At 44.4% G+C, this 25,425-nt stretch overlaps 1 protein-coding gene across 3 annotated transcripts in view; it reads left to right on the plus strand.

Moving 5' to 3' along the window:
* Positions 1-25,425, plus strand: part of RBM20 (RNA binding motif protein 20) — a 105,428-nt gene that overhangs the window by 68,832 nt on the left and 11,171 nt on the right. For 2 of the 3 annotated variants that reach the window (XM_064464127.1, XM_064464129.1), the window contains exons 2-11: positions 8,101-9,307; positions 10,939-11,000; positions 11,157-11,248; positions 11,588-11,679; positions 16,018-16,161; positions 17,550-17,681; positions 19,507-19,586; positions 20,390-21,077; positions 22,957-23,055; positions 24,513-25,182. In XM_064464127.1, coding sequence (XP_064320197.1) covers positions 8,101-9,307; positions 10,939-11,000; positions 11,157-11,248; positions 11,588-11,679; positions 16,018-16,161; positions 17,550-17,681; positions 19,507-19,586; positions 20,390-21,077; positions 22,957-23,055; positions 24,513-25,182 — 3,266 coding nt within the window. The remainder of the gene's footprint in view (positions 1-8,100; positions 9,308-10,938; positions 11,001-11,156; positions 11,249-11,587; positions 11,680-16,017; positions 16,162-17,549; positions 17,682-19,506; positions 19,587-20,389; positions 21,078-22,956; positions 23,056-24,512; positions 25,183-25,425) is intronic. The other variant, XM_064464128.1, reaches the window with a different exon arrangement.

The raw sequence follows: 25,425 nt of genomic DNA on the forward strand, positions 1-25,425 counted from the left end.
GGAGGCTGGGGGCCGCGCTGCGAGCACCGAGCCGTGCAGCGGAGCAGCAGACACCGTCCCCGAAGCAGGGGTGTGTTTGCTGGAGCCGCTCGCCCCGTTCCCGGCAGGGTCACCTAGCTCTGCCAACGCTAATCCCTGTCCCGGCCTCGTCGCTCACCCTACGGGTTTGCATTACCATCCATACCACCTTTTCCCCTGCTCTTCCTCTCCCAAAAGGCTTCCTGTGCCCCCTGCCTCCAGGCAAGCCCCCGGGGCTGCACCCTTCGCCTCCTGGGGCAGGAGCGGGAGGGGGCTCTGGACACAGCAGTGCTGTTGTCTGCACGGGGTCTGCACTGTCGGGGTGACGAGGTTATTGGGGACCCCCAACACCCCTTCTTACAGGAGTCCTGCTGGGATGTTGGTTGGTGGGGATAATCCAGCCTGGGGGCTTTGCGCCATAAGGGGTAGTTGAAGCCTAGACAGAGCCGTTGCAGGAAGGGTGCTGGGGAGGCAGGCGCGGGCGGCGTGGCACTGCCAGACCAACGTGGCATGCCTTGAAAGCTCCGTAAAACTGTGACACAATTTCTGTGCTAATTTAGATATTTGCAACGTGTTACGGAGGGCACTGATCTACTGCTATAGCTCTTCCAGTTTCTAGCATGCATTTAAAACACAGTTTTTAGAATACATTTCTTTAACTTCAGTAAATAATGACATTTCCTTGGGAAGAAGTTGCACATAGATGGTTGCAGTATAGCTAAAGGAATTTATTGAAATTTAAAAAGTAGGCCAGTGTTCCTGTGCGCACTAATCCTCTGAGACATCCTTTACATCCTGTGGCACATCATCAAAACCAAATAACATTTAAATATCACGGAACAAGACAATAACTTTCTGAACTTCTGAAAATCATTACCTATAAGCTTGGGTTTAGGTGGTGTGTTCGCTAGACTACGTCCCTTACTTGAAAGGACTTGAACTTCGCCAAATTAAATATTTATGGAGAGCTGCGTTGCATGAGGGAAAGCAGAAATAGGCCCAGTATACAATCTGGAGTTCCACACAATATAAGAAACATATTTCCAGTGTAACGTATATACTGAATAACAGGGGGAGGAAGTGTGATGGCCAGTGCAGACTTCGGTGGTACCTGGTTTTGTTGTTCTCGGGCTGTAAATGCAGATTGTTGTCTATGGCACTGGATTCAGTATTTGAAAGCGGCTAAATCAAATAGAAGCAAATGTTGCTGTAAAGAAACCAGAACATATGGCTGATTTTAAACAACAATCTAAAACAACTGTCCCAGAACTATAAAGCAAGAGTTGTTAAGAAAACAGTCTCACCAGAGATGATCCACCCTTTTATTCTTGCAACTGCAAATAGGACAGTTGCTTTTTTTTTTAGCCGAAGTGACTGCCAGGGAAGAAGGAACATGGTCTCTTGAGCACGGAAAGCAGAGCTGCGAGGTGGGTAAGATGTCTTTGAATTCCTGGTGTTTGGAGAGAAAATGGAAAAGTGCATTGCAGTTCCCGCCTTGGGAAGAGTCTTTAGTCTATCTGACGCTTTCATCGATGACTTGGGTGAATAAAGCATCCATTAAATCTGCAGCTAGTGCCAAGAGGAGAGGATTTACAAGTGCTCAGGAGGCAGCACAGGAATCCAGAGTAATCCTGAGAAACCAGATCTGACATAACCTGGATGCAATATTGATGAGGACAGTACAAAATGGTGATGTGAGAAATCCATTGAACAGTCAAAAGGAGAAAGGACTGAGCTAGCCTTTCCTGTGTGGGAAGTCAGACCAGCTGAACTCCTGAGATCCCTCCTGACCAACATCTCTGGGCAGTACCTCTTCTGGAAAGGGGCTGGGTTAATGGGACCGTGGGTCTGTGCCGTTATGAAGAAAAGCAATCATACTGGGCATTACGAGTGAATGCCACTCACCAAATGTGCAGAGAAAGGAGCTGGGATGGTTGTAGAGATTTGATAGCAGCTGCAGGAAAGTAAGAGAAACCCTTCTCGGTGTGCATGGGAAGACGGGTTTATGCTGTTAGCAGAGAGCTGCCATAGGCTTTAAAAGGAGCTTTATAAGACTAAGGGGAGTTGAGCAATTAATTGTCTCTGGAGTCTGTGAAATCTTCACCAAAGAAGGTTCCTAAGAGCAGATTAAATAGATATGTCAAGAGTGGTTCAGTTCAGCTTGATCCCACCTCAGGAGCTGGTCTAACCATCCTCTTAACATCACCTCCAATTTTATTTCTGTGACAACAACGGTAATTCAAGATGTAGTCACTGTGTTCGCCCCCTTATCTTGTCTTTTTCCCAGCAGAAATTGTCTGACTTCTCTGCATATAAAGGCCGAGAACATTTTGGCTGAAAGTTTCAAATGAGCAAAAAGGACTCTTGGTAGGAGGCAGGCACTTAACTCCTAAGCGCTTTGTAAATCTTGAGTTTAGCAGATCCGTGATAATATTTTACATTTCTTCTTCTAGCTAACTGTTAGGTTGGATGGTTGTCCAGATAATAGAGTTTACCATTGCCAAACATATGCAAAACTCACTTGGCAAAGCATGTATGTACATTGGCTGATGTTTTATTTTACTCCCTCAGTAGTATAATGGAGGGCTTTAGAAATCATTATTTGGGATAAGAACAGTTTTACTTGCAGCTTATAAACATATTAAAGGGGCTTAAGGTTTTTAGTGCTCCCCATCATTAGTTGAACTTACTGTGAAACATGAGCTCTTTTTTTTATCAGTTCTAACCACAACTCAGCAAAAAAAAAAAGCTCGGCAGCAGATGATTTCCGAGCTTACAGGGGTTTTCTCCTTTCAGCGGACTTTCCAAGCTTTTCTGACCAAGAAAGGAATTTCACTAAAAGCCAAAGAAAATACTTCTTGTGGAGCTGAAGAGAAAGAAACCAGTCATTTAGTATTCGCCAGATGAAGTCTAGAGTATAGGAAAAAGTTCCTGTGTCCATTTTTTAACCAGTGCCACAGTCTTCATTGTCATAAGTGCTGGGTTTATTCAACAAGCAAAAATGAACCTAAATCCTGAATTCTTAATAGGATCAGCAAAACAGCATAACTAAAATATTGTTATAAAAATAAATTATTCTAGTAATCAATATACATTGTTGAGATTGCTGATCTTTACTTCTACCAGTGTTGGAAATACGGCTTTGCAGTTCCCCTGCAAAATTTGCAGAGGCAGAATGCTCTCCTCACATACAGATATGTAATCTCACTGAAGTACTGTCACATGGTGCCTTTCTTTTGAAGGCTAGGTTTACCCCTAATATCTTGCCAAATTGATCTATATAAGAATTGATTTGTTTATTTTAAAGGGGTTTTTATTTGCTCTTTTAGTACAGCGGCAGTTGTTTTGGGCGAGTTTAGAGAAGGCAGCCCCATGTGTTCTGATTGATACATTACAGGCAAGGGATGTTTACACTTCTGCATAACAGAATATAATGGATTTTGTGCTTGGATAATTAGTAAATGGTTCTCTTTGTGTTCAAGAGTCCTGAATTAAAAATTTAAAGTTTGCTAACTGTTAGAAAAATGTATTCAGAAACAGCTTTAATGGATATAAAAACAGCATGCTATTGCAAATGCGGTCTCACATCTAATACTGTGCAAATGCAGAGCAGTCGTACATCTAGGATCCTTGGGTAGGTTAATATCCCTCACCATTTTAATTCTGAAATGAACACAATAATATAGACAGCTTGGGAAAAAGTGCACATTTTGGAAAAAAATATTACAATTTTATCTTTCAAAGAGTTTGACAGGTAGATGTAATTATATTTAAAGGCAAATGTGTCATGGGGAGGGAATGCAATAATCTTAGAAGATGTGCAAGATTCATGGAAAATGCAAGAAAAATTCTGCACCACTATGAATTAGTCTTTAAGTATTCAGATTCACACCCTATGCATCATTTCATTATCTGTGAGTATAAATACGCCCAAATAAACAGTTGTACCTAAGATCATAACTTTATTAATTCAGATCTTTTTATTTATTTCTTTATTTTGAAAGGTGCTGGGCAGCACTTTAAAATCCGTAATTTTGTCATTTGAAAATCAAGCTCCAGGTTGTCGGTCTGTTCTAACAGACATGTTCAGCCTTTTCATCGCTCTTGTAGACAGGATTACTCAAATAATCCAGCCATCTCGGTACTTTACCTCCGACACCGTGTGTTGCACTCTCTTCTTGGATGCTAAAAGCATAATAAGGATTACAGGGGTAGCAGATGGGCTGATTTATAGCAATATAGCCTTGCCAGCGTTTGCAATCTCATTGTGAGTATTGCAACAGTTGATGCGTATCTTCCACTCCTATCTTTCAGAGCTGTGTGAAAACTTGCCTGGCTTTTTTCATGGAAACTGTATGGCAGCACTCCTGCCTGTCCTTATTTTGGTAATGAAAGAGCAGTTCTGGCTTTCCTAGATGTGCAGAGAGACTGCTGGTGTGGCCCAGCTGTACAACTAAAGTTAAATAAATAAACAAAAAAATTTAATAAACATTAAAACTTCTGTTTACTTTTTACATGGCTGACCTTACAATTGGGACTCTTTTGTGCGGGATAGAGCTAACTTTGGCTGATGCAGGTTAATTCCCTGGGCGCTCGATGGAGAGTGAGAGCTTAATTCAGCTGCTTTGAATCATCTTGTGGCAGAGACCCCCCACGACCAGGTGGGGGCTGCGTTTTGGTAACCTGAGGACAAGTTGGGATGGGAGGTATGTGTGTACGAGTGGTGAGCGGCCCCCCGCAAAATGCCTTAGCTAAGTGCTGTCTTCACTTTGTGTTTGCAGTTTCTAGTAGTTTAGTAAATCTGTAGCAGGGTTATTTACAGAAGTATGTTATCAAATACATAAATATTATGATTGTAGAATAGAAAGAAGGAAAGACATTTTCAAAACTGTGCACGCTGGTCCTGTGTGTCTCTTAGCTCCTATATTTCATAACAGAACAGGAATCCTCAAATTTGGGTGTCGCTCTGAAAGATGCTTTATACACAGCTCTTCTCCCAGCCTTCCACCTACATATCTCCTTTTCCTGCTGACCCATGAACATGCCCTTCCTTCTTCACCTTGATTAGATGATAAGATATTCTGTTTCTGCTGTGGGAGAATAAAGCATACAACCCAAAACACCCTGAAATCTGGAAATTCATAACAGACAGCTGGATTTTGAAGCTGTGACCATTCCCAAACCTATTGGTGCATGGGAGCAACCCTGCTCACTAATTTTGTTCCTCCGCAAGTGGCTTGGAGGCTGCAGCTTCTCCTTACAGCATTCATTTTTCTGCAAGTAAAGCTCCCTGCAGCCCCCCAGCCCTCCCTGCTGCTGGCTTGCAGTCTAGGGAGGAAGCTGGCAGGCACAGGGAGCAGAGGGGTGCCCCACTCGCCAGCAGAGCCCAAAAGCTCTGTTGGCCTGAGCTGGCCAGAGGCAGTCCACCATGCAGCTGTGCAGGGCACTCCTGCCCTTGCCTTCCCCACACCCAGCTGCAGAGCTCAGAAATGATTGCAGAGCTGGGGAGCAGCAAGTGCTCTGGCAAGGCACTTCTTACATGCTGGGGGATTCCTTAGAGACAGTACGCCAAAGTTGGTCAAAATATGTGGAGGCTGGGGGAGCTTCAGGGCTTGCGGCAGCATCAAGTGAGGTGGTTTCGCTGGAGGGAGGGAGCCCGTGCCCGTGTCCTGCAGGTAACTGCCAGAGTTGGGAAGTGGTTGCAGCTGTTGGTATGTGCACGCTGCTGCGTAGGCTTGCAGCACGGTGGAATTAGATTGCTGGGAACAGGAGTCATCTATGGCTCCTGAGCCTGAAAACATCATATGCTGGCTGCTGCCTTTTTATTTTAAGATCACTAGGCAGTTCTTATTTGCATGGTCTATAAAACTTTTCAGAACAGTTTTACAGCTTACTTTGTGTACAAAAGGTATAACCAGCTGTAAAACAGAGCAATTCTCAAGACTGTGGCGAGACCCATGAAGCACATCATAAGCCAGGACGCTCTGGATGCTGGTGGCACGGTACAGCCCGGGCACAGGGTTGTGCCATGTCCCCCAGCGGTGATGACAGTCTGCATGCCAGTGTGGGATCCTCTGCTCACTGAGCCCTTGCAGCCCACAGGGCTCCTTGGTAGCTTTTGTGGGTCCTCAGGAACTCAGGGGCTGGGATTTCTGAGAGCCTCCATGTTGTTCTGACTGTACTTGTGCCCTGATTCTCATCCGTAATCAAAGTAACAGCAAACTGTGCTGTGCAAGTCAGAGAGTAAGCGATGGAAGCCACACGGGAAAACAACAGGCACCTCAGCTCTGAAGCGCACTGGTGTCAGCTTGTGCTGGCAGGGAGTCTCGCCATTACATAGTGATGCACTTATCCAAACAGCGCTTTGTATTTTGGGAGACAGATGTGCCTTGCAGTTGCTAGTGGAAGTTAAACGTTAAATATGAAACCCATTCATTTTCTCTTAGTCATACTTTGGATTTAAGCAGATGTTTTCCTAATTTGTGGTTTTCAAATGTAGCATGCTGACAAGACATATATCATTAACTACAACTTCATCCATGCAGTTTAGCAAATTGGCCAATTATTAACAGTGAGGGTTGCATGGCAGTTGATGCATAGCTCCTGCTGCTTTGAAAGGCCTAAATTGAAACTCAATACATTTTTACAATATAAATTAATTGAGCATTGGACTACATCCCTGTTATTCGAGTGCTCTCTGCTCTCATTTTCAGAGTGAACAGTCATTTGTAATGTGCTGAGTAGCTGTGCCGTCTGTGAGCAGAGGCTCCCGGTGGTGGAAAAAGTGATGGCTAACATTTTTCTGGTAGGGGCATGAAAATGGCTGATGGTATCAAAGCGTGGGCAGCCTAACGTACTGAGGGAGTGTAGCCACGGGACGGTGTACGTACATGCTGACCAGGCTGGCTCTGCCACAGATGATACAGGAGGCATCCTGGAAGAGTGCTGTGGGGGCAATAAAAGCAGGGTGGGTGCAGCTGCCCAGAAGCTAGTGCTGCCTAATATTTTCTATTACATTTCTCTTGCTTTTGCTAAACTTTACCCATTTTAATGTATTTTTCTCCTGGTTTATGTTTGCTGGGTTTGACGGGGTGTGGGGAGGAAGGGTTGGTTGTGATGGTGCTGTGAACTGGTGAAATGTCCCAAAGATGCTTCCCAAAGCCAGGAACCATTATATGCCTGAAAATATAATCTATTTTCCCAACTCTGGAATTCAAGCAGGCAATTTAGTCATCATTTATTCATCCCATGTACAAGACTTGAGGGAAAACACTCAGTGCCCCTCTAATTTCTAGAAAGTGTAAAGACCTTTCACCAGCTGGCGCTGCAGAAATTTTGCCTTACATTCCAGCTGAACTGGGAAAACTCTTCAGGATGGTTTGTTCTTAGTTCCTCCAGCTTCAGTTTTTTCCTCCCCTGTGTTTGCATCTGCACAACAAGAAAACTACATACTTAGTTACAGAACAGGCTGCCATGCAGATTAATTAAAAGAGAACTGTAAACAATTTAAAAAATATGTAATGTATTTAATCTTGCTTTATGCAGCCAGACATGCTGCAAAGTACCTACGGTGCTGGCTTTACAGTCCCATTGCATGTCCTTTTCTTCACATCCCCCTGCTCTGTGGGAAAAGGGAGTAATGGTAGTGTCACAAAATCAGTCAGGAGCGGTGCTGTCTCAACAGAGAGGCCGGAGGTTGTATAAAATACAGAAAAGAAGGGATAAACATAGATTTGGGGTCTGTGTTGCCACTGTTCCTGGCCTGCATTAGAGGTGTGAGTCCTAGGAGTACTTAAAGTAAGCTGAAGGCCTGATCCAGAGGGGTGCAATGGGGGTTTTAAAGAGACATCTTTCGCATAGTTGTCCTCCTAGTAACTTTCTGATTGAAGGGGATGCGTCAGTGAATGTCAAAGGAAAAATCATGGATTATGGTTGCATTGTCAATCACCACCATGCTTTCCCTGGGTTTAGATAAGCGAAATCTCCAGAAGCGGCTGTATATCCTAAGCCAAGCTTTAGCAGGAGGCAAGCGCATGTAGACATTGGGCAAATATGGCTAACCCAGATCCTGATCCTTTGCAGCGCTGCCAAGCTCCTGGAGAAGAGTCCGTTCTCCGTCGGCGCCCCGAGCCCCCTGCTCCCCTCGCCGGCGAGCCTGCAGCTGGCGCAGCTCCAGGCACAGCTCACGCTCCACAGGCTGAAGTTGGCACAGACCGCCGTCACCAACAACCCGGCCGCTGCCACTGTCCTCAACCAGGTGCTCTCCAAAGTGGCCATGTCCCAGCCGCTCTTCAACCAGCTGAGGCACCCCACTGTGATGAACGCCCCGCAGGGCCACGCCGCAGGGCCGCCACAGGGGCCCGGCATCGCCGGCACGAGGTTCCCCTCGGGTGGCATCGCCTTTCCTGCCCAGACCCCGGCCTTAGCCGCGCCAGGGGGCAGCCTGGGGCCCGTCCAGGCCCAGACCCCCAACGCCATCGTCATGAGTCCCTTCAGAGGCGTCATGGCTCCCACCTCCAGCCAGCAACCCGTGGTGGTGGGTCTCAACAAGGCAGGTGCCTCCAGCTCCACCACCACTGCTGCCGCCACGGGGGGCTTTTATGAGTACAAGCAGCAAAACGCCGCCACCGCTGCCACCGCCACCCCTCAGGCATACACCTCAGAGGGGGACCAGCCCAGCCAACACGGCTTCCTCACCAGCGGGGCCCACGCAGCCTCCTCGGCGGTGGGGCCGTGCTACGAGGGTCACTTCGGTGCCTCTGGCCAGCTGCAGCACGAGGCAGCGGCCGCCTTTCCCAAGGAGGCCTATGGGGCGGCAGCGGCGGCACAGCATGGGGCGGCGCGGGCCTTCCCCAGCGACCCGCACGCGGGCTCCCATCCCAAAGGAGATCCCAGCCCTGTCTTGCATGGCAGCGGTACAAGCAACCAGTGGGAAAACATCCCTAATTTCCCCAGCCAAAACAAGCCTGACCTCGTGCCCGGCGACAGCCTGTGGCCGTCAGCGAGTCAGCAGCAGTATGAAATAAGAAACGAGCTGTACAACCCCGAAGAGCCAACACCTGACACAAAGTTCAGCGCGGCCGCCCCCCCTGCCTTCGGCCGCCTCAACCACAGCAAGCAGAGCTTCGGCAGCCCTCGCATGAGGCAGAAGGAGGAGCGGGGCGGCGGCGCACCCGACCTGCCCGCCCGCTCCCTGCTGCCGCACCAGCTGGGTGACCTCCACGGCGCGGCCCCCCTCCACTTCCCCCACGTCTGCGCCCTGTGTGACAAGAAGATCTTCGATCTGAAGGTGAGTGGTTTTAAGGTGCCCCCTGGGCACGGGTCGGACCGTTGAATGGGCTGTCTGGTGACTGATCTGGCCGCCGGCTCCTGCCACCCCTTGCCAGCAGTGGCCAGCGCCGTGGGGGCACCCTGGGAGGAGCGGAAACAAAGGGCCATAGTTTCACTTAGGGTGTTGTACATCTGTTTCATGGCAATTACTGAGGTTTTGAGACCTGGTTTTGTTTCACATCTCGCTGTGAAAGGCGGTGAGATTGCGGCACTGGAGTGAGAAACGTGAGGTCTGTGCTGGGGTCACGGCTCATCTCATGGGCCCAAAGCGAGGGAGGAGGAGCTTGAAGCCGATCCCCTGCTTCTCAAGCTGGCATTGTAATTGCACATCTGCAGTTTCTTCTGCCTCTCCCTTTCTCTTTGTGTTTTTGATCCCAAAGGCTTCCCCCTAACAGCCTTGTGGAAGCAGCTTGCTTAAACAGAACAGCACATTTTGATAAAATTGTTTTAATAATTCTTCTGTTGGGATCTCTCCCTCCTTCTAGTAGCTCTAAGGAAAATTTAGGACTCAGGGTCTCCAGAGACTTTTGCCTGGAAGCAAGAAGCTACTCAGCATGTGTAATGCAGACCATGCTCCCACTTCTCTGCTCATACTGCCAAGGGAGCTTCAAATTCAACCTCGCCCTTAAGAAGAGGCTTCCCGGTTGCCCAGAGAGCCTGTGTGCTAGGCCACATTATATAGGTCAGTCTGGAGAAGCCTCTGAGCCCCACAGCTGTACGTGGGCGCTGGCTGGCATTGTTCTGGCCTCCTGGTGAGTCCCGCTCAACAAGTCCTTAGAGCCTTTTCCATCGCATCACAGGACTGGCACCTAACCGCAGAGGCATCTGTTTTCACACTGATGGTGGCCTGACAAAAACGTTACACCAGCATATATATAGGAAGGAAGATGGCCAGCAAATGAAATAGTACCTGATACTTACGCACCCTGGGATTTTGAGATATTTGAATAGATTTACTCTTTCATGTCTCCTTTTTACTCTTTGAGCAGCTGCTGGCAAAAGGGTTTGCTGTGGTTACTGCAGCTACAGGACTGAAGTAGCCCCCATCTAGGGCATGCTAAGCATTTCTTTTTTTCATTATACATTTTAAAAGTGCAGGGAAAATGTCATTATAGTGAGTTTTGGTTGATCTGTTTGTTGGTGTTTAATACACTGCCTCATTTGAATCACAGAAGTGTAAATAGCTAAATGTACTTTGGCCAATTTTGCCAGTCTCTTGAATAAGTGCTGTCCTGGCTGCCCTGTGTGCTGAGCACCTTTGTTATAGACAGTGCAGGAGCTGAGGGTGCTCAGCCCCTTGCAGGATGAGCTCTTCAGCCAGAGTGAAGGTACTGAGTTAATAGAAATATACTGGATTTAAAAACTAATACAGGGAAGCTCTCCTTTTGTAAAGTAAATGGTAATTTAACCTACAATTAACCAATCAGAAAATGCATTGGATGAAGGTGCACTTGGCCTTAGCGTCACACGGTTTGATCTTCAGCATCTCAGTATTGTTTTTAGAATAAGGTAAACTGAATGGAGAAGCTATCTCTTGTAAATTTGTCTCAGGATTTTTCCTGTGCTCATCATGTCTTTGTTTCAATGTAGGACTGGGATCAGCACATTAAGGGAAGTCTTCACATCCAAAAATGTATGGCTTTTGCAGATAAGTAAGTATTATTTTAGAGACACTCTTCCAACTGCATTTCTAACAGAGCATCCCTTACTTCAGTGGCTTTACACCAGGAATCTACTGTCTAATAATTATGCTTTAATATTTATGGTGCGTAATGCATGCTTCTAAAGTTCTTTTCTTTCTTTTCCAGCACTGGTATCCGGTGTGTGTTAAGCTCAGCAGATGGAACATTGCATTTATCACCAAATAATGCAGCAGTTTTCAATCCATCTAGTATTGAAGGTGAATGGTTGTATATGCAATAGTTAAAACACATTTTTTTGCTTGAAAGTGAGTCAGTTTCTGGGGAAAAAGGGACATTTTAAACTATACAAGTTGCCAAGGAAAACTTTTTAGAGGTTGTGCATAGAAAGGCTAAAAGCCAATATTGTGCCTTTCAAAGTATGAATTTATTTTTCTTTCAGACAACGACTGGTTTTCACAGTACAATGAAACAGTGTATAATTTGGTGTAGAGACTATGAAATTAATTATTATGTAAAAGGGGCATTGCTTACTGAGCACATTAATGCAATTAATATGACTCAAGATTTTCATGAAATGTGTGTAATCCATTATTTAGATTATCCACCAAATGTCGGCTCATCTTTTATCACTACATCAGCAAGATCCTTTGGCCAGCCAGGTCCTGCCTTTTCTTCTCCTCCATCAGGGGTAAGAGTGAGTACCTAAGCAAATTGATGTCCATGTCGAGATTCTTGTAGAAGCCACTTCTACCTACTGGAATTAAAACCGTGAAGGCTTCCTTTTAGACAATAATCTTAATATTCAGTCTGTTATTTCAGCTTCCCTGCAGCTCTTTTATGCTTTTGATTTTGGCCAAATCAGAACCTGATTGTAGTTATTTTTCCAGTGCTAAAAGTTGTTTGCTTGTTGGAGAGATTTGGGGAGGGGGGTAAATGGTTTTGTGTGTATCCCATTGACTTTTTTCCACCATTTTCTGAGTCTTTTTGACCCAGGAAGGTCAGTTTCAGCTTGGACTGAAGCTTTGGATTGGTTTTTACTTACTCAGAGTATCGATCCCAGCAAGCAGCCTGCCATCCCTCCAGTTATTTTTTGTTGCAATTGCTCTCTGCCTTTTCCATGCTGGGGTCTTTCCCCCAGGTAGCAACAGTGGCAAAGAGTGGCTGCAGCTGCACTAGCCACTACTCCCCTGGGGGTCCCCAGTTAATTCATTATACTGGACTAGCTTTTTCTTAGTTTATTTTAGTCTACCATTTATATCATCTGCTGCCACTGGCAACCTTTCAGGGAGTTTGCTTTGGTGCACAGCCTTCTGTGGTTTAGGTTTGTTAGCACCCACAGCATTCAACACAGGTCCCCAGTTATGTTGCTCTAATGCGCACTTGAATTCCTAGCCCAATAATCAAAAAATCCCAGGAAAAGAAAAATATAATATTAATAGAGGTTCCTACACTGACAAAGCAGAAAGATTTTAAAAGTAAAGAAACAAATAAAAACAAACAAAAAAGGCAAATAAAAGCGAATCATATTAATAATGGAAATACAAAGTTGTTAGGGTTAAAATGTAGCTCAACATATATCGGAAAGCTACAATTAAAGCTGGAGGCATCAAGGATTCGTGGTAGGGCATTAATGGAATAGCAGCAGTAATCCAGGGGTTCAGGTCTTCACCTTGTTAGCTTTTCTGTGTATATCCTGATGTGGTCTCAGCCACTCTGGAAAGCCATGCTGCGCTGGGTCCCTGTGCCACTCCAGTTTGGATCAGGCATTACTTACAGAAACATCACCTAGATATGTTTAATCCAACCAATTTTCTACTGTGTGGTTTTGCTGTGACAGACGTTATTTGAAGGGGTTTTAGCTTCTGCCTGTCACAGACACTGTGTGTGCGCGGGAGCAAAGAGCAGAGTTGCTCGTGACTGCTGCCTCCAAGGTCAGAGGTGGAGTAGCAGCGGGTGCAGAGGAATGTTCCTTTTCATCATGTCTGTCAACCTCGCAACAAATGAAATTACTGCTAATGCCAGTATCATTTCTCCTTAGAATCTGTCACTATTTATCATTTAAGCTGCCTGCAGAAGTCCTCCTTCTGAATGACTTGCAGTACTATGAGAAATAAAAGAAACAATAACTTTGATTTTCCTGGACACTGTAAATCATCTTTCTTCGGAATTTTACCAGGTGGACAGGGAGCTCTGACAGGGAGCACTGTTAGAGGTGTTAAGATTGAGTTTGCCAGCTGTCATTCACCCCACAACCCAGGTGGCATATAATTTATTACACCTTTGCGCAGTAGTATTCACTTTCAGCTAAACTGCTGCCATTTAATTGAGCAGTGGGAGATTATACTTGACCTTGCATGTAGTCATAAACAAAGTGTTCAGATTTCTGGAAGAGCTTGCTCTGTGCTATCCATCTGCAAATAACTCGATCCCTCTTCAAAAGACACAGTGCTACAAGTCTTCACTCGGGCATGGAGAGCCATTAGCACTGGAGGGGTGGGACTGCCAGTTGCTTATTATCTTTAGAAAAGATTCATGTCAAGCTCAAGAAAGGGATAAATAATTTGAAAGGCAAGAAACAAAAAAATGGAAAAAAAAGAAGTCATAATAAAAAATAACCAAATTGGATTTCTGAAATAATATGGCAAACAGTATAATGTGCATTTCAGTGCCGTGCATCAAATTATTTTTGTAGTAGTTGTACATCTGCATTGGTGAACCCCTGTAGACTTCGGTTGCAAAGAAAGTTAACTTAGAGCCTTACTGAAAATTACATTCAACACTTGACACACAACAGCTCCTCTGTCTTCCTGACTGTGGATATGGGAGGTGTATATTCCTTTTCTGATGTGATTTACAGTTCTGTTTAATTAATGGATCCAATTTAACTTCAGTCAGCTGACAGGATTATTGCTTGGTACAGCCCATCAACTCCTGGTATGAGTATGTGACCACTTTTTAATCATGAATTACTGCAGATATATGGCATAGCATTTTAATTTAAGCCATTGCCCGTTGTGGGGAGGTGGCAACATCTTACAGTCGTTTGATTTAATCTACTGCTGAGCGCGCGTCTGAACACAGGCTCTGGAGCCTATGTAGGGAACAGCTAAGTCTTTCCAGTCCCATTGACTGTTAGCATACCATCTCTTAACAGATCTAACAAACCAAACAGAAAGTACCAGGTGACTTGGGGTGTTCCTACACTGGGACTGCATTTGCTGTCAGGAAAGCTGCCTTTTCCTCTGCTAGCTGTAGTTGTATTCTTCTGTTGTGCGCTACGCACTGCCTTGCCAGATGCACGCAGCCATCACTTCCTTTTCTATTCAGGTGGAGCTGAGTTGCTTCATCTTCTTCAGAATCAGGTCTTTGTTATTTTTCTGCTAGAGAAAATACATTACTTCTGCACTTTGGCATTGCTTTGACTTATGTTATGCTCTTGGGCAGGCTCTGTAAGATGCAAGCTAAATAGCAGACCACTATATAATACAGGGTCTTGCTGCAGCAAAAATACACAGATGTTTAAGTGGTGAAGCCCAGGGTGGAGGTAATGGGGTGAAGGTGTAAATAAGATAACATTAGCTCTGTAACTTGTGAACTTGCTGACAAGCCAAACATTTGTGATGGCTCTGGTGAACTTGATCCCACAAGATTAAATGATTTGCATCTTCTCTTGAATGGCACAATTTTAACTGAAGGTAGAGTTACTTCTTCAGTAAAATCCTAACAGTAGAGGTCATAAATAGGGAAGTAGCCTGGGAAGACTTAATCCTGTGTGAGTGATGTTTTGCATGTCATTAGCTGGGGTAAATTATGTTCCTCTCAGAGTATACCCTGATCCCTCTTTGCACAAGGAGTGTAGAGCCTGCTTTCCATGTCAGGGAGACAGGCAGCTCTTTGGGAACTGCCCCAGCACTCCAAAATAGACTTCCACCCTTGGGAAGTGATTCCCGCACCGGCAGCCATGTGCCTCTGCCAGCCCAGTTCAGGAGCTCCTCTTCTCTGCAAGTCCAGTGGTCGCTGTGCCCCCTGGGGAAGAGTACTTCCTACTATATGGTGTTGCAATGAGAGGGGAAAGTAGTAGGTTTTCCAACCTGAGGTACAGCTGTTATGTCCTCTCACAAGTTAAATGGGGTCACTTTTACCCCTGGCCCAGTCTGTTCCACCAGCGTAGAAGGAAGATTTAAATTCAGTCCCTGCTATCCTGAACACCTCTGTAGTCACCTGTACTGTTTTCTAACATCCATAAATCCATCAGGGACTGCAATGAGCATCTGTTTCGATTTCCAGGCACCACCAACACCACATAAATGGGTGTTTATGGAATACCTGAAAATACTAACTTTTTATGCATTGCTTGCAAATTATCTGTGAAGGGCCTTTTACTCAGCAATAATGCATAGTGCCTTCATGTGCAGGGAAGGCACAGAGCTCTCAGTGGGACAGACAGATGCAGGTGGGGTGAGGAAAGCTGTCTGACTTGGCAGAGGAGCTGTAGGGGTTGTGCTGGCATACCAGATGGGTACTGGCCCCACAGGGAGCTCGTCAGGAAGGGCTGAGACGCCCCCAAGGCAGGGGCACCCTCCGTCTCTAAAACCAAGAGGCCTCCAAACTCTTGCTGATGCTGAGTAGAGTGCAGTGGCCTATGCCTGTGGTAGTCCAGCCCTCTGCTGTGACACACCAGGGAGCTGAAGCCCTGGAGTCCATAGGTTTGAGGTGGCAAGTTACCTTTTGCAGCAATATCGTTAATCCTATTTAAACAAGAGCATCTCTTCGAGAAATCTTCTCTGGACTTTGTAATGTCCAGGGATGGAGACTCCATTGCAAGCTGCACTGCAGTTAAACATTTCCCTTCCCATTTGCATTTCTAAGCCAGGATGTTAAAGTACAAGGTTTTAAAGGAGAATATTTGTCCTTAATAACAGGTGTGCAAAACAAAAGATTTCATTTTTTGCAGAAATTTAAGGTCATACCTAGTGGATGGAATATCTAAGATAAAAACATTGTTTTGAGTTTTTTTCTTCCCCAGTTTCCCCAGAGGAAATCTACACTGGGTCGAGTTGTTCACATCTGCAACCTCCCCGAGGGAAGCTGCACAGAGAATGATGTCATTAACCTGGGCCTCCCTTTTGGGAAGGTCACCAACTATATCCTCATGAAATCCACTAATCAGGTACTGTACATTTGGGGTTACCGGTACTGACATCTATGGGTGTAACAACATATTGACATGAAGACAGGGTCTTTGGGAAAAATCTCTTTTTTTTGTAATAGAAACTTAAATATATGAAGCCTGCTTTTAAAGTAAAAAAAAAATTGGTGTTCGCAGAATGAGATGATGGCATAAACATGACCACTGCCTCATAGTTCTTGTTAAAAACCCCAGAAATCTCAATGAAAAGTGTTGTAAAACTGTACTTTTAAAAAGAGTGATAATAATAATTTTTAAAAGTTAGTAACTTGCCCTTCTCTTGGCCATTTGTTAGGGTTAGTTTCAGACTCTCTTGTTCTGTTTGGGAGGGTTTTTTTGCTTTCTTACCCATGCTCGTAGAGCTGAACTGGGCAGTGAAGAATGACTTGCACTGTAGCCGGTTGGGCTCTCCTATGCTGCTTGCTGAACTGTTGTTACAGCAGAGGCAGATCCTGCAATGGTGTCATTACAGTTACAGGCTGGTGGCAGAGCCCCCAGGCCATGGCTGTGCTGGGTGATCTGGCACACACATGCTGAAGGAAGGCTGTGCCCTTATGGGGGGCGCTGACACTTCACTCCCTTTCAATCTGTACCGGACTGTAGTTGAGCTCTTTCTTCCAAGGTAGCTTAAGTCTGTTTTAAGTAGCTTAAGTCTACCAGTGGTGGTAGGCTAGGAAGACTAGAAAATCTCTCGCATACCTGCAGCAGACAGCACAGATGGATGTAGAATCCACACCAGTGGGCAGTGTTTGAGATGATAGTGTTTCAAAATGCAGTCATTACACAGCTGTGAGTATACTGCTTGACCAGTTAAACTGCAATCACATCAAACGCAATTTTTGTGTCAGTAAAAGTGCCAGTTAACATCGTTCAGGTTTTTTAAACACTTTTTTGGCTTTGTTATGGCTGCTCGTGCTCTGATGTTCTGCTTTTGTCTGGATCCCTTGCAATTCTGTAAGACACAGCTGACAGTCTCAGGAGCAGCACATGCTGCAAAATTGCAGTTCTGCATCCTGTCAACAGCTGACCATGGCATAGAAGCACCAGTGAGGAAGTGAGGGAAAGGTGATGTTTTCATATATCAAGAAAATTAGATTCCAGTCATTTAGTTTTTAACTAAACTGGCTTCTAAAGTTGCATATTGGCTTTAATAGCTGGATTGAAACCATTAGTTGCAGTTAAAAGGAGGCTGAGCAATGGACTGTGTGTTACTATTTCAGCTCCAGGGCTGGAAAGGTACTAAGTTCAGTACTATCAAGGCGTTTTGCATGAGAAGAATCCAAACAAAAATTATCATGCTGCCTTTTTTATCTTATAGTTTATATTTCTAATTATGTAGTAGATTTTAAAGCTCTCCCTGTTTGTGCTAGGCCTTTCTGGAAATGGCTTACAGTGAAGCAGCACAAGCCATGGTGCAGTACTACAAAGAAAAACCTGCTATGATAAATGATGACAAGTTACTTATTAGGATGTCTAAAAGGTACAAGGAATTGCAGCTGAAGGTAAGATTCCTGACCAGATTTCCTGAGTTTCCATTGCACGTCCTGGAGAATACATCTAAAAATCTTTGCTGATTACTGATTTCTAATTAATGCTTTAATATTATGGAAAAAGAAATGGAGAAAGATAAATTAATGAATGTATGTTAATGATCTTTTATACTTAGCCACTTGCTTTTGTTCTAAATGTTAACTCTTAGAAAAGATCCCATTTTTCTCTGGTCCTCTCATACCATTATTTCAAAAATCCGTTCTGAGCTTCCTTCTCTGAGTGGACTCCCCACATTGACACATAGCAAAAATAAGGTGGTCCTATCCTTTTAGTCAGGCATTAAGCCTGAAGCAGCGCTTTTCAACACTTGCATGCTTTAGCCATAACACAGTCTCTATACCATGCAGTGAATGCATGGCTAAACATCACACTGATTTCTTTTTCTTTCTTTCTTGTGAATGACCTAAATTAAAAAGCAAGATTTTTTGTTTTGTTTTTGTTTTTACATAGGATCAGAACAGAAAAATAATCTTTGGACTTTCTGTAGAGTGCGTGACACTTCTCATGTGGACAGCTAAGCGATATCCAAAAATCAGTGCTCTTGTGAGCATATTTGTGGAAGCTTATTTACTGCCATGTGTAATGTTAAAAGAGTATTTTTTTTCATGGAGACTTGGACTGGAACTGGCAATGCAGAGCTGAAAAAGCTTGATATTATATTATCTAACACAGCACAAAGTTATTTTAGAAAATAACTCTGTAATGTTCCAAGTTAAGAGGTTAAGGAGCCTTTTATGAGCCTTGAGGAAAAACAATTAACTCAGATGGTTTGGTTTGACCTTTGGAAAAGTCTCTTTCTCTCCTGTATCTCTATAAGTTTAAGGAAACTTAAAGGAGTTGCCAGAAGTCAGTAAACCAGGGTGGTCTTTTGCAGTGTGGTGCGGTGAAGGGTTCAGAGGTAAGGTGACAGAAACAGTGCATCTTAACCTAGAGGTGGAACAGGAATTACCCAGTGGAGCGTGGGAGTTTGCCTAGATTTCAGGAAGATTTTCAGCTTTTCCAATGGAAATTTTTTAGGTCATGGAATTATTTTTCTCTGCACGTGCAAACCCCCTTTCTCTCTGGTAAAAACAAACAAACGAACAAAAGTGCAACATGGAAGGGAGAATATGCATGGGCTGTTTACCACTACAAACTGCTCTGAGTTCCTGCATGGTTATGTTGCTCAGCTGTGCTTGCTCCAAGTGTTTGACCAAGTGCATGCACTCCAGCCTGGAGTAGTGCATCTTTCGTAAATGATCTTGAATCTCAAGTAATCAACACTTCCTGTATGCATCTTTCTTGCACTTAGCTTTTCTGAAGTCTTGCGTCTAAACATTGTCTTTTAGAGCTATACTCCAGAATGAACTAAACTCTGAGATGAGAAGGCAGTTCATTCCTAGAGGGTTGGAGATGGGCTGCTTTACATACTTAATTCAGATATTAGAGAAGCTGTCTGGTTTGTTTCCTCTTGCATCCAATTCCTAGAAAATACTCTGTAGTGAATGTGTGAGAGGGAAGGACAAGCTAGTTTGGAAAGCCTGTCACAGCGGCCAAATTGAGGAGACAGTGCTACAGCATAACAGAGCAAATTTTCCATTTGCATCATTTTACTGCTTTGATCGTTTTATTCAGATACCACCTGCAGAAAAGACTGTAACCACAACACTGAAACCAAATATTTCTCAGTAGTAGTATAACTGAATGATACGTACATGCTGTTTCTTGAAGGACAAATCACCTATATTAGCCTGGAGAGTAGTGCAGTGTGCTAAATGGTGTCTTTGTCTTATTTAGAAACCAGGTAAGAATGTGGCTGCTATCATCCAGGACATCCACTCGCAGAGGGAGAGGGACCTGCTGCGTGAAGTGGACAGGTAAAGTTTCTCCATAGTTTGGAATTGGGACCTGGATAAGTCTGTAAACTTGCAGGTGGAAAAAGCATTATCTGTGTGCTTCTCTCTTATCTCATTTGCTTTCTTAGTTTGGATTTCACTTCAAATCACTGTAAAAATATAAGTGGCTACAATAGTAGGTACAGGGCCTATATAATGACTGTGCATGTTATAAAAGTAAATGGAACACTTTCCCACTGATGATGATGACTCACAAAATACACCTGGCATGTGAAGAACACACAAATGAAGCTGTTGCCCTCTCCCCCTTCTTGAGTGAAAAGTGTAAAGGCTGGGGGTGCTGCGAGACCTAGCGGGAAGGAGCCGGTTCAGATTAAAATGTATTTGGCTGTATTTCTGATCTGCCTGACTTCTGGACCTTACAGCAAAAATGGAGAGGAATTATGGTCCTAAAACATCTCTCTTAAACAGGTGACCTTTGTCACTTTTGTCTCGGAGATGCCCTAGATGAGTGAGTATTAAGGGTACAGACATCAGGGTCATTGTGAAGGTGTTAACATATTATAAGCTTTTAATGCTAAACCCTTATAAGACAGTTTTAAGAATGAATGAACATATTCTTGACACATCTGTGGGGCTTTAGTTAAGTTCTGTGGATATGACACTGCCTTTTCTCCTGTTTACTGTGTCTGCAGCTGTGCAGTGCATGTCTGTGAAAGGCCTGGGGTCTCAGGTTTGCAGGCACCAGGGCAGGCCCGATGTGTTTCCAGAACTTGGTAGACCACAGTGGGTCAGCCAGTTACAGCTGCCTTTTCCCTCTGCAGCAGGTATGGCACGGAGAGGCCCCGCTCTCGCAGCCCCATAAGCCGCTCCCTGTCACCCCGATCCCACACTCCCAGCTTTACTTCCTGCAGTTCACCCCACAGCCCAATGGGGACCGGCAGGACTGACTGGGGAAATGGAAGAGAGTCGTGGGATCAGTCCCCATATTCTCGACGGGAAGAGGAAAGAGACAGCAGAGAATGGCGAGAGAATGGGGACGAGAAGAGGGACAGGACTGACACGTGGGTACACGAGAGGAAACATTATTCCCGACAGCTGGACAAGTTTGATTTGGATGAACGTAATGAAGGAGGCAGAGGGCATAGAGAAAAATATTTAAGGACTGGTTCCCCTGGCTCCCTTCATCCTTTATCTGGCTACAAGAGCAGGGAAGATGACTATTACCGAAAAACCTCTAAGTCAAAATCTGACAAGTTTCAGAGGCAGCTGCAGGATTTACCTGGGAGATCTAAGAGAAAGGAAGAGGCAAAGTTAAGGGAACGCAGGCATTCTTACAGCGAGGATGCTGCCAGGGAGGAGGTGGCTGAACAGAAGCACAGCAAAGCATCTGAGAGCTCCAGGCAAAAACAAAGTGATAAGAATAAGGTGAAGAAAGCTGAAAAAGACCAAGAGGAAGATGCTGCTGCTGAAGGCAGTGATGTGAAGGAAACCAAACCTCCTGAGAATGAGGTAAATAGAGATCTCAAACTGTATGTGAGAAGAATGTAAATGCTGAAGTAAGGTATTTTCTGAAATATTAAATCATTGTTGTGGGTGTGGTGCTGGTGACATGCAATGTTTTGCCATGATAAAATCAGGGAATATAGTCCTAGAAGAGATCTTGGGAGGTCATCTTGTCCATGTCTTTGCCAGATCATGCAGATCTATTACATCATTGCGGTGTTGGGTGCGTGGACATTGTTCCTCTGTGTCAAGCACAGAACCTCTGGGTAAGCAGTGAGGGGAAGGGGACAGACAACTCACAACAAAACCAGGTGACAATCTGCTGTTTGCGTGCAGGTTGTGCATGCAAGGGAAATTGCCCTACTCCTCTCTCTTCTAAGTCTGTGCAGAATACCCCATAGCTGTTCTCTCTGCATCCATCACCTCCTTCCACTGCCTGTGATGTGGAATGAGTTATCTGGGAATTAAATGGTATTTTACAGGGATGCACAATACTTCTAGAAAAATACATCAAACTGGTTGTTATACTGCTAAAATGGTGAATGAACTTTTAATGAGGAATGTTTTCGGTCAACTCAGCAGAGCAATTGGGTTTTATTAATCATATGTCCCTCCCCTCAGCAGTGGCAGGGATAATTCACACTGCTCCCTTCAATGTGCTGGTAGAAATCTCTTCCCATGGCACAACCACTGAATCAGCTCACCTGTAAAATTATGGGATTTCTGGAGAAATAATCCCAGTTGCTAAAGTGGCAGCATCAGTGGGTTTGATTCTCCACTGGAAAAAAGTGGAGAGGGAACAGATCAAGATGCCTCATTCACTCAGTCCCAGTACAGGCCAGTACATCTCCACCCTGTGGGGATCTTGTTACTGGCTTGTGGCCACCTTGCCTCCCCCAGTCCCCCCTGGTGATACACTGCCGCCATCCACCCCAGGTATACTGGCAAGGAGGCCGCAGAGCTGCTTTGCTGACCAGGGGTCCATCTCCAGCTTGTGTTTGTGCTGCCAGGGCCATCTTCAGTTGTTTTTAGTTAACCTTGCATTCGTTCTTCTCATGTGGGGCAAGGTTGGTAGAAATCTCTAGATCTTGTAACTCAGCTCGTCTCTGTAACAGGCAGCAGCACTACCTCATGCCATAGATATGTGTGTCTGTACCACCTTTTGTCATCTTTCTCCTTTGGCTGGTATTTCACTATGATGGATGGTTCCTTGGAAGGAGACATCAGAGAGAAATGTCAGACAGCATCCTAAATCACCAGTGTTGCACACTCCTCTGCATGTTTTTCAAGTTTTTTTTTAAAGTTGCTTTGTTAAAGGCACACCTCTTCAGGGGCTACAGCTAATAATTTAGGAGGAAATAGGTTTGAATGTCTTGAACTCACATTTTTGCTTTGCCTCTCTTTTACCAAGTGCCAGGTAGTACTGTGGTTTTGTTCTTCCAAAGTATGAACTGTGCAAGCAGCTGCATTCTTGACTGATCCTACATCAATAAACAAAACAGTTGAGGTCTTTTGCAGAGTTTTAACACTGCTGCTCTCCTTACCATGTCTGAGCCAACATAACAGATGTGGGTAGACAACAGAGGAGTGGAGGCTGGAAATTTTAATGAATTCACATTCTCCCCCACCTGTCTTCTAGCCAATTCTATGATGTAAATTACACCTCTCTAATTTTGTTTAAATTTCTTTTTCTTAATTCTTATTTGTGCAGTTTTGCTAATGGAATCCAATTCTTGGGTCTTTTCCCACAGCCCAGTTGACTTGCATAAACTTTAGAAATAAAGAATGTGACCTTGTGGTGACTTTGCTTCCCTAAACCCAGAATAGAAACATAATAGAGCACCACTGTGTGTTGCCATATGTGTATATGTTGTATTTATTTTAGCTTGGAGAAGAGGAGCAAGTTCCAGAGAAGAGCTCACCTTCAGCTAATAAACAAGGAAGAGAATCTGGAGACATTCTGGAAAACACAAGAAAAGAGAAGGTTGGTGACACGTTATTGGTGCAGTTTCCATGACAAAATGAGTGAAAACCCAGGTTTGGTAGCACATTCTCCCTACTGAAATATTAAACCCCTATGGAAAGACGTGTAAAGGGGTTGTAAAAGGGGGCTGTCTAAATTAACTTGACTTATCTTGACCTCTGCTTTAGGGGATAGCTTTTCCTGAAGTCTCCAGAACTCTTTTTTTAGTTGCTCTTTGCCCATGTACATTGCTTCACATGCATAGCCCTTGGCGCTGGCAACTCTAAGTAATGTATGCCCAAGTAAGCCACGTATCTTCGTGAACCCTGCCAAAACCAGGAGATGTGGTCAGCTGGTGGAGAGGGAGGGGACTAATGATGAAAACTTTTCAAAACATTGGCCTTAGATATAGACTATGGAGAGTAGCCTCTTCGATTGTTTCTGGTTTTAATTAAATAATGTCTTTACAGCGCCCCTACTGCAGCATCGCAGTCAGGGACAGCAATGTCCTTGGAATTCCTCCAGCTTCATATCTGTAGGGTCATGGGTTGATAGTCAGATAGGGAAGCTATTGATATCTGTTGCTGTAGAAAACTGATCTCCTGGCAAGAACAGTGTCAACTCCCAGAGTTTTCGTGCTGTTTTAGGATTCTAGGAGGGGAAGTGTGGGAATGGCTGAACAGGAGGAGAATACAGATTATTAATAGATTATGTGTACACGATGAGTCTGGGAGTTGAAATCTAAGCTGCAAGTGTGTCTTAAAAGTAACATATACCTTATAATTCTAACATTTCTGAAGTCCAGTATTAGTTTCTGAGTCCTTTAAGTCTATAACTGCATGTATGAGGTATTTCAGATTATGTACCTTGGAGTATAACTGTAAAACTGATTTTTCTTAAAGTCTAGGCCAATCTCTACTAACACAGTCCCTGGCAGAGGGCTCTTGCTGGTGGAAGGAAATGACTACAGAAGGTAGCCACATTTTCTCAGTCACTGTAGGAATTTAAAGGACCTAGTGCAGCTAAGTGAAAGCCACAGTGGCTAGACTGGGGTTCACTATATTCTCATTGTGCTGCTTATTTCTCGCTACCCTGGGCTGGATGTGGAGGCAGGGAAGAGGTTCATTTCCTTGGGGATCGCATAGTAGAGTCAGTTGCATAATAAAGTGTAACAGGTTGTGCCTTGTTCCACTGCTTACAGAAAAGGAGCAGGTCTCTGGAGAGACCATAATCCCCAAGGCAGTTACAGGATCCTCACAAAGTGAAGTTTATGTGATAATTAAAAAGAGGTTGCTTGTCCTTGTGCATAAGATTTAAAATCACAGCACCAAGGCATATCATTCTTTGAAACTAAAATACAAGAGGGGCTATGCATGGCCAGATGAAAGTTCTTCCTGGTTACTGATGTTCAAAGCCCACTTTTTACAGACGTGATCTATAATCACTGATCTCTCAAATGTTTTACATCTTTGTGACAGGACCGAGACTGGGAGAGTGAAAGTGAGATAGAAGGTGAGACCTGGTATCCTGCTAACATGGAGGAATTAGTGACAGTAGATGAAGTGGGAGAAGATGATTTAATTATGGAGCCAGATATAACTGAGCTTGAACAAATAGTGCCAGTTGATCAGAAAAATAAAGCTGCTTCAGAAATGTGTCCGTGTATGTCGACCATGTTAGAACTGAAAAACGATCACAGCCACTTAACCAGGAGTGAAGACAAATTTGCCCATAAAGCTTCAGAAACAAACTTCAGATCAGCAAAGGGCAGTGTAGCTTCTAGTGGCTGTCAGGATGATGAGGAGGATGATGATAATGATGATGCTGTAACCGAAGCATCAAGCCTAAATCTGGACCCTGAGCAGAAGCCAGAGGAATTGCAAGAAGACCAATCTGCTAAAGAGTCTGATCCCCAGCAGAAGGAAGAAAAAATTGATAAGAGCTCTGACACTCGCTTAGAGCCTGAAGATCACCATATACCTTCTGTTCATCTGAAAGAAGAGACTCTCCAGCTCCCTGATACATTTATAGATGATTACCAACAGATGGGATCACAAGGAGCTGAGAGCAGAGAAGTTATGGAAGTGCTTGTTAAAAATGCTAGTGAAGAAACAAGACACGGAAGCCAAGAGTGTCCAGAGGCCAAGGGTAACTACTGGGTTTTTTTTCTTTTCAGCCCACAGAGAGCCTTGCATGTTTTCTCTGACAGTAGACTGAAATTTATTGCTAACAAGAATAAATGTTGCTAATAGTATCAAGACTTGTCCTTGGAGCAGCTCAGTAAAATAACCCCAGTGCCTTTTGCCAAGCCAAACCATTAGAGGCTCTTAGCTGAATAGTGTAAAGGAAATATGATAAGCAGCTTGCAAGCTTTCTGAAAGGCATAAGCTG

The sequence above is a fragment of the Phalacrocorax carbo genome, chromosome 12 (assembly GCF_963921805.1).
Source record: "Phalacrocorax carbo chromosome 12, bPhaCar2.1, whole genome shotgun sequence".
Taxonomy (NCBI): domain Eukaryota; kingdom Metazoa; phylum Chordata; class Aves; order Suliformes; family Phalacrocoracidae; genus Phalacrocorax; species Phalacrocorax carbo.